This window comes from Pararge aegeria, chromosome 23 (genome assembly GCF_905163445.1).
Source record: "Pararge aegeria chromosome 23, ilParAegt1.1, whole genome shotgun sequence".
Lineage (NCBI taxonomy): Eukaryota > Metazoa > Arthropoda > Insecta > Lepidoptera > Nymphalidae > Pararge > Pararge aegeria.
The window spans coordinates 11,641,245-11,651,152 of NC_053202.1; the positions used below are offsets into that span (position 1 = coordinate 11,641,245).

Consider the following 9,908-nt stretch of genomic DNA (forward strand, 5'->3'; position numbering starts at 1 on the left):
CCAATAGTTTGCTAAAGAAATAATTGGGAAACAGTTTTATAATGTGCAACCAATTTATAAAAGATTTATATTTGTTTGTGAAATTTAAATTGGTACCACTCTTTTGCCATCTATACTAAAAAGTTTTTAGAGCGCTATAAGTTTTAGCAGAATCACTGGAAAATGTAAATTTTCTAGTGACATCTATTACCATTCTTAAGCACTACATATTGATTAACATTCAGTTCTCTAGATGGCGTTCTGTAAAATGAAATGGGGAAAACTGTATTAAAAAGTTTAAAGCATATTAATTTTGAGTGTTCATATTCTAAATATGGAATAATAAATGTAATTCTTTTAATATAAATTTACTTACATCTTCTCATTGTGATTATTTGATTACTGGTTAGTAAATAACATTACGTGTATCCGAACATACGCATGGAAATGACATTGACAATGACGTCTAAAGATTAATGGATCTAAATGGATTGGAAATACGAAAAATGACATTTTCCGACAGGTTCGCTTTGTTATCGTGCCGATTAATTTCAAAAGTTTTAACCAGGAGAAATTTATTGTGTGCCAGTGCAAGAAAACTTCTTATGGATAGTAATGACGAAGCTAAATCGACCATGGAAATTGTCAATATCCCCCCAATCGTCACCACGTACCGGTACGCGTTGCATACTTTCGACCAAAACTATAAAGACGAAATTTCGACCAACTTATACAAGTTAAAAAGTTTGATGGACAATTTGAAAGCCGACGACTTGGGCTACGATCAAATTCTGAGCGACCCACAGACGTGGAGAAAACCAAATAAAGCGCCTTGTACATACATCGAAGTTTTCCAGAACAGTTTGGTCAACATGAGTGTATTTATTTTGAAACCTGGGTTCAAGATGCCACTACACGATCATCCGCACATGTACGGACTTCTGAAAGTGATATCAGGTGAAGTGAGAATAAGAAGTTTTACAGAATATCCCTTGAAAGAGGATGTAGATTTTGATGACTTCGCAGCGCACGCAATGCACGAAGCGGCACGTCTCGCGGGCTTTCACAATCAGAGAAGACTGTTCGCCGAAGTTACTCAAGACCATGTATGTAATGCCAGTTCACAGACATGTGTTCTAACACCAACTAATTCAAACTACCATGAAATAGAGGCTTTGGATGTTCCCGCAGCCTTTTTCGATATACTGTCCCCCCCTTATGATACACTTATTGAGGGCATTGGGCCAAGGAGATGTCGGTATTATTATGTGGCGAATGAAATTAGCTCTAATGTAGTAGAATTACAAGAAACATGTGCACCAGCTTGTTTCTTTTGTGATCAGGCACCTTATTTAGGCCCCCTGCTGGTTTAGCTGAATAGTTACAATACATAGGAATTTTAAAAGTATTGTCAAGAACCACATGGTGATGGGCCTTAAGGCAATACACTGCATTATTTTTGTCCTATTGTGTCACACAATCGAAACCCTCTGCATAGAATACTGTCTATTTGTAGTTAAAGAATAAACTCTGTTTTCAAGTTAAGAGAACATCTTTATTTAATTGAATATGACAATTTCTTAATTTAACATTATGTCATTCTTTAAAACAGCCATACAAAAACAATGTTGGTGTTTTTATGGCAAGATATCATAGGCTACAAATATTCACTGTGTAGTGTTAGGGTTTGGTTTAGCTACCTAGATAGAGAGAGGGTAATAGGCAGAGGTTCACATTATATTCTTTGACTGGTAAAGCAAGTGATATATAATTGCTTAAAATGCACTTAACTTAGATAAGTTAGTGTTGCATAACAGGGTTCAAAATTGAACCTGAAGTCCTAATTGCTATCAGCACTTTACTGTCTTATTAATAGATGTGGCATAATGTCTTATGTTGTTTTGTAGCATTTTAACACACTGCTGATGGCTTCTTTCAATTTTCAAAAAACATGGCACAGCTCTTCCAACATTCTGACTCTTAAATTTAAATATTCTTCATTTATGTAGGTCTATCACAGACGCTTTTTGTTATTTTTTTGATATCAATATCTCACAGTTAAATAATATTTAGCTACGAAGTTATAGCAATTCACCATATCCAAGCTTTTTTATTGTTTAAGCAATCTTTAATATAATTAAAGCTTTATACTATGATATATCTTTGTTCATAACTTGTTTGAAGTGCGTTCAAGTGTTTGAAATATCCCATCGCCATGCGTTTTAAACTTGAAGAAGTCACCATGACAATAATAGAGTTCCCACTATGCAGGTCAAAAGCCTATGCGCAAGTTAGCAACAAAGTTAGTGTAGTTAAAACTGTTGTGGATACCAGCATAGTAAGATCTACTTTACCAGCATAGTTATAACTGTTATAGATACCAAGATAGTAAAGCTATTTTACAAACAATGTAAAAGCTATTGTAGATATCAGCAGAGCAAGAACTATTGGTAAAAACTTGTGCCAGCTTAGTAAGAACTATTTTAGCTACCAGCTTAGTATGAATTATACTTACCATCATCAAAGTAAAAACTCTTCGTAAGTTTACTTGAGTGATCTCTGCTCTGTTAAACAACATTAGTGCAAATGGTTTTGTGCCTTTTATATATTAATGAGATGATAAGATAAGTATCAATACAAATTGTTTAGTTTTCAGACTGAAAAATAACTTTTGTATTTGTTAACTATAATAGGTACTTTAATGCTAATCGGAAAATAATAAATTACGATTTATAAAAATACTTGTAAATTATTTGTAAATATAAATTTTTGAACCAAAAAAATTAAAAATAGTAATGTAGCTACTTGACCGCGCTTATCTAACAGCAGAATTTAATAATTTATATAAACTTACATACTTATAAGATTTTTAATATTTTAAATTGAGCGCACATAAATTTTATATATAACTTTACTTATGCAATGAAAATTTAAATACATTTATTGATGATGGCATTTAAATGTTCTAAAGAATGCTAGGTATCTTGATGACCTTAATTAAATTAATTTAATATTTTGTGACAAGTTCTTAATTTAAAAGAACTTTAATAATTTAAGGAATTAATTTACTATGTAATATTAATTCACTTATCTTTCCCATCACATTAGGATTACATTCCATTTTGTAAATATTTTTTAATGGATTGGACTAACTATAGTCATTCTATCTCACGAACAGTTTGCCTCAAGCTTTTGTATACCTTCAGCACCCAGACGTTCAATGTACCTGCTTAAACAGGTCGCTTGTTAATCTGTAATTGCCGCCCACTTTATGTAACTGCAAAAACACTGTTTTTCACTATATTTTAAAATATATGTTTATATAAAAAAAAAAATTGTAAATCTGATGTAACACATTATTCTGAAAAAATGTTGAGAAAAAAACTAAAAAACGTTAAAAAATTAGTTGCAGTTACGGTTACCATATCTCATCATTTGTCCTGAGATTTCACGACATTTGGACCATTAGAATGGTCTTTACGACTCTTGCGACGGGATTTTGCAAATCATAAAATCTAAGGATTTTTAAATTTTAATAATATACACAGATAAAAGTTTTTTTCATACAAAGTTAAACAATACTCCAATAATACTATGGAAATATGAGCTTTATATTCTGATATAGAGCAAACTTTTCAGTTTTTTGCCAGTAGTAGTTATTAGACAGCTGGTGCACAGAACATTACAATACAGCATGGTCATATGCCGCAAACATTCCAATGCGATAATTTGAGTTGGGCCTATGTTGAGTCGACATACCTGAAGGCTACTAATACAATCGAACCAAACTACGTGAGATAGCAGAACGATACAACGAACAATTACTATTGGAAAAAAAAAAAAACTTATTAGTTGATCTCTTTTAAAAAAAAACGTTTACACTCATGTTCGATAGATTATTTGAATTATATTTTAATGTATATAGTATGTAATTATATTAACATAGTGACAAAAGTATTTTGTTCTGTCAATTGTACCTTTAAGATATATTATATTGTCAGTAGAATTGAATGACGTTCTACAAAAAAAATAGTATTCGCGGTTTTTTTGTTAATAAAATATTAAGATTCGTTATTATGCGCGATTTTCATTTCCACAACCAGTTCCTTTATGTCTTCTTGTTCCTGCACTTTTTTTTAAATAATAATAACTGATTGGCCAAGGTATATGTTCCACCTGATGGTACAACAACAACACAGCATCACTTCGCAGCCCAACTTGAGGCGTAACTGTTCTGCCTTAAAGCATCGCAAAACAAGCTGTTAAGAGTGCCAACCTTATTAAAAAAAAAAAAAGATTTTTTAAAAAGTTTTTGTACAAGAACATTAAAAACGGTTATGTTTGACTATAATAAGACTGTTATGTATTCAGTTACTTCTATTTAATGACTGATTTTGCCAATAATATTAATTAAAAGCTTAAAAATACTTTGTACTCTTGTACCAGTATAGTAAGAACTATTGGGGCTGTGGCAGAACAATTACGCCAGGTCTTCAGGCCAGAACACAGCATTGCAACAATGCTGGTATCTGGCAGGAGTAGTAACGTCCCCGGAAGAGCTCTGTCAACAAAGAAGTTCTACTACTACAAAATTCGACCCTTATCCCGAGTTTCAGGTTTTCTTGCAACTTGAAGACAGTCATGCCGTTTTGGTTTGTTCTTAACAAAGTTGAGTAATAATAAAAAAATGCACTCTAATATTAATAATGATTTATTGAAATATAATAATTTCTAATAATAATAATTCAGCATAAAAATAAGATTTGAACACACATTTGTAACAATTACGCACAACATAATTAGATATGACAATACAATTTAGATATATACGAAATATAATTTCCAAAATATAAGAATACATTTGTCTCATTATGAGAATAAGGCTTAATTTTTCAGCACCTGCGACATTACCAATTACTAATCTGTCTTTGAATTATAATTTATATTATTTTTATTCGATGTCTTATGCCCGTTTTCACTAAACCTAAATCGAATGCCTAATGATTTATGCGATGTCTATAGAGAAAAAAAGTTTCACCAACCCATAGGTGATAACTATTGGTGAACGGTTGATGTATGCCTAGGAATCTTCTTAAATAAGACTTATTTACGCATTTAGTGAAACGGGCACTAGGCTGATATCTTTAATGCGTTATCTCAGACATAAGATACAATTAAAACGAGAGAGAATAATGTTTCTGACAATAACGTTCCTGTCTCTCTTTAATAATAACTTTGGCCGACACAGTTTGTGCAAAGTCAAAGTACGCTGTATAGATATCGGCCAACGATTTTAAGCGTACAAGTTTAAACATAAGGATCTGGGAGTTGACTACCATCGTTTAAAGCAGTATTTTTTTTAAATGTCAATTCTTTGTGACGCAGCGAAACAAGATCGTCAACAAACTAATCTTATAATAAAACGGGTCTAATTCTGTAGTACAATGAAGATATTATGATGATTTTTTTTAGGGCACTTAACTCAACTGAAGCCAAAACTAAGTATGTTTCTTTTTCATTTTTGCCTATCTGTATCTTGGTCGCGCATTACGCGATTTTATTTCATCCTTCGAGGTAGGTATGTGATGTAATATTCGCCCACCACAGTCGTTTGTTAATATAATAAATATGAAAAAGGTTTGTATATTTGAAAATACATACGAAAAATCTTTACGTTAGGTAGCTGATTTATTGAGGAAGTTTGTAAATTATGTCTGTACGCTGCGGCCCGTAGTTTACCCGGGTGAAAACGCAGGGCACAATTAGTAGAAAAATAATACAGGTTTAAGCTATGAAAGAAAGCCCCCAGGCTGAAAGTATTTTAACGCATTTTTACACTGAGTTTATTGCGCCATATTAATCATTATAAATAAAAGTTAGTTTTACTGTTAATTTACAAGTTTAATAAATATTTTTATAGTAAAAATTTTGAATATGCATTATATGTTTAAACAAGGAAACAAACCAAAAATAAGTACGGAGATAGGAGACTCTTTTTATCGCATTCCTGAGATTAGCAATAATACCTAATGCGTGATAAAAAGTGACAAACCGGTAAAACGGCAAACTATCGCGATTTTGATCAGGTGCTTTTAGCACGTGTACTATAAAATATTTGTGTTTATCAAAATGTAAGAAGTATTCACATCGATCAATCATTCAAGTCACGTGAACTAAATCTACAGCGAGATTTGTTATTTTTTATTCGATTAGAAGCTTGACTAAGAACGCATCTTAAGCTATGTGACGATTCAGTTTAATAGGGAATCAGTTACTACGTAATAAGTTAAATATGCCGACAAAGAGGCGTACGTACGTAAAAAAATATGTCGCCGGAAAAGAACGCTAAATTAGTAATTTATGAAACCCTAAAAAAGTTTATAATTTTTATAAATTAAAAAGAATCGAACTACGCATTTATCAATGGCGTTTAAATCACACAAACTGTATTATTAAAAATGTAAATTATATTTAAATGCATTTATCAGCTGTCCCAATCATAGCACTCTATTTATGTAGTTTAAGTTTTTTTTTTGTATTTAGTTCTTAAGTGAAACTAAATTATTATGTAATTTAGTTAGAGTCAAATAAATTGTTATTAGGTCATGCCAAACTACATTTATTATTTAAATGTATGAAAGACTAAATTCTTACAATACCTTAACATTTCGTAACAATTTAGTTTATAATTTCGTTAGGTATTGTAAGAATTAGTATTTTTTTAAGATATGCAATTTTGGGATAAAGTGGATACTACAAAAATAGATATTTAAAGAAAGACAATGGCAGTTCACGAATCGAAGCACAAAAAATACTATTTATCTTGAACTTGAAGTGCACCAATGTAACATTATTCTTAGTACAAACAAACGAACACAGCAATTTTAGTAATATTTTTAGTTTTTACATCTAAAAATCAAGCGTTATAGAAGTTTTGGATAATTTTACAATTATTTTATTCTCTTTTTGTGTACAAAAATATAAAGAAATTTAAACTAAACTAAAATTTATAAATGACTAAAAACAACCCTTTTAATTTTTTAATTGGTCCATACATTAAAATTTTGTTTATAAAATAATATAAGGCAGTGCTGATATTATACTGATTAATTCAATTTCTATAAAGTATGAATACCAAAAATTAAACATGCGATAGTTAAAATAAATTTAATAAAATATTTACAAATTATATTAATTAAAAAATTTAAATTAAATTAATTTAAATTATTAATTTAAATTATATTGCGGTGGTTTCGAGGACGTTTTAGATTTTATTTAGTTTTTAAATAGTTTATTTTAGGTTATAGTTATGTATTTTTTAATAGGTTTGGTATCTTCACCTGTTTTGCTGCAGATATTGAAAACACTGCGTTTGCCCTAAATTTTAAAGAATAAACGATTTTACAAGTCAGTAAAAAAAAAAAAAAAAAAAAAAATTATATTAATATGGTTGAGCTACATATAATATTTTAATTTTGTTAACTTAGTTATTATTTTTTTTAATTGAATTATTTAATCACAAAAGCTTAAGAATAATCAAATCATATGATATGACTTGAATCATTAAAATAATATATCAAAATTCGTTCAGGTTTTAATGCTAGGTCGAAATCAGAAGATTAGTTTTTGATAGAACATCTAAATATTTATTTACTTTTTTAATTTGATTGAAAGCTATTACAAAGAAAATTACATACATGTTTTAACACACCAATAAATTTTCATAAGTATAAATAAAAAAAAAATTAAAATTTTACGTATTATAGATAAAATATGTCTATTATTTATTTCTTTGTTTCATAGAGAGCTATATTAAACACGAGAGATATTTAATTTATAATTTTATATAAAGGACGTTTTGATCTTTTTAAAGTTGAGCTTAAAGGTAAAATCATATATGATATACATATAAATATATATATATATATATATATATATATATATATACCTTTAGGACGATGTGACAAATATTTAAATCGATAAAGTCTGACGGCCAACAAACGATGCCACTAAATTTACATTTACTAGCTGTTCCCCCTGGTTTCGCCCGGGTTAGTCGTAGACTGCAATTTCACCTGCTGGGAAGTGATGATGCAGTCTAAGATGGGAATGGGCTAACCTGTGAGGGGAATGGCAGTCATAATTCCAAATTCATTTATTTCAAGTAGGCCTAATACAAGAACTTTTAAAACGTCAAGTATGTATGTTTGTAGTGACTCTACCACCGGTTCGGAAGGCAGATTCTAGTTAAACAATCTTTAGAATTTTAAAATCTTTTGAGAGATGGGAGCGGAGCCTCTTCAAAACCGCCTTGTCGTTAAGAAACTCAGCAATCGTGTAGTAACCACGATTGAATAATATTTATAAATATATTGTTTAAACTTACGTAAAGATAAAACTAATATTACCTCCAGTATCATGTTATAAAAGCATATACCCATCCCCACTAAGGAGTTCAGTAATTTGTATGCAAATATCACTAATTAATGTCAATTTCTTGTTGTTTATATTATTGATGTTTTATTTTATATAGATTATATTATTATAATATACCCATACCGCTAACCGACGACACGTACCGGTACGCTGAATCGCTTAGCGGCACGTCTTTGTCTGTAGGGGTAACTAGCTACGGCCAGAGATTGTCTTGATAATAATATGACTTTCTTTGTAAGAATTAATTTTCTATACCTAATAATGAAGATTGAAAATGACCCGTTAGTATTTAAATTATTTTCAATATAAAATACGTTATTGTGACTTGACAAAAAAAAAAAAGTGAGATAAGTTTAGATGGACTAGTGAAACGTTGTAACTTTATAACTTAATTCTAATCTCATTTGGACTAGATAATAACTTAATGTTTACTATACCGCTTTCACATTAAAGTAAACGTTATTTCAATTACGACAAAACACCCTTTGCGTAAGATTTAAGTTATATTTTTTGACAGGCTAAGAAACTTTACAGTTACATTTGTCAACTTTGAATTTTAAATCTTATATCTTTAAACGAGCAATTCTTATAATATATATATATATATAATTGGAAACTCTGAATCGGCTCCAACGATTTTCGTGAAATTTTGTATACAGGGAGTTTCGGGGGCGATAAATCGATCAATCAGGCAAAACCTGCAAAAAATATCCTTTTTGAGAGATTCTGATGCGTGCGATGCGTGAACGGTAGTTACACCAAACGACGGAAGTATGTAGTAAGTATATCGGAATTGTCGGAATTGTTGTTTCTTTAAAGTTCTATAAAACAGTCCGCGACAACATAAGAATATTTTTTTAAGTCGGCTCATTCGCGGACGAAATCGCGCGGGTCCGCTAGTAAATAAATTAATAAATATACTACGTCAATACACACATCGCCATCTAGCCCCAAAGTAAACGTGGCTTGTGTTATGGGTACTAAGATGACTGTTGAATATTTTATGAATAATATACACAAATACTTATAATATACAGATAAACACCCAGACACTGAAAAACATTTATGTTCATCACACAAACATCTTCCAGTTGAGGGAATCGAACCCACGGCCTTGGACTCAGAAATCAGGGTCGCTGCCGACTGCGCCAGTCGGCCGTCGATAATATGTTTGGGGGGGGGGGGGCTCAACGTGTGTTACTCTAGTTATCTAGGTGGCCCAGGTGGTAGGCCCAGCTTGGTGATTGGAAAAAACCTCTTAAGCAGTGGACTCTGATAAAGATATTCTCGAAAAAAAACAAAAAAAAAACGTTAATATGTGCAATACCTAAACCCTAAAAAAATTGATTTATTTAGAAACCGCGGTATAAATAACCGAATTAAAACTTTTTTTAAATCACTTGAACGAAAAAAAAATATTGCAAGCCCATAACAATGGTGAAACTATCTCTTAAAACTACTATATTTTGTGAATCACTTTTTTATTATCATTC

General features: G+C 30.7%; 1 protein-coding gene across 1 annotated transcript; it reads left to right on the plus strand.

Moving 5' to 3' along the window:
- The first annotated feature begins 462 nt into the window (after positions 1 to 462).
- LOC120634321 (2-aminoethanethiol dioxygenase) lies at positions 463 to 2,872 on the plus strand. The gene has a single exon (XM_039904825.1). It carries the CDS (start codon positions 486 to 488, stop codon positions 1,350 to 1,352), a length of 867 nt encoding a protein of 288 aa, XP_039760759.1. The 5' UTR covers positions 463 to 485; the 3' UTR covers positions 1,353 to 2,872.
- The last annotated feature ends 7,036 nt before the right edge of the window (positions 2,873 to 9,908 follow it).

Bases quoted from the DNA above. Each gene is read 5' to 3' on its own strand.
- LOC120634321 (XM_039904825.1), top strand. From the start codon at position 486: ATGACATTTTCCGACAGGTTCGCTTTGTTATCGTGCCGATTAATTTCA.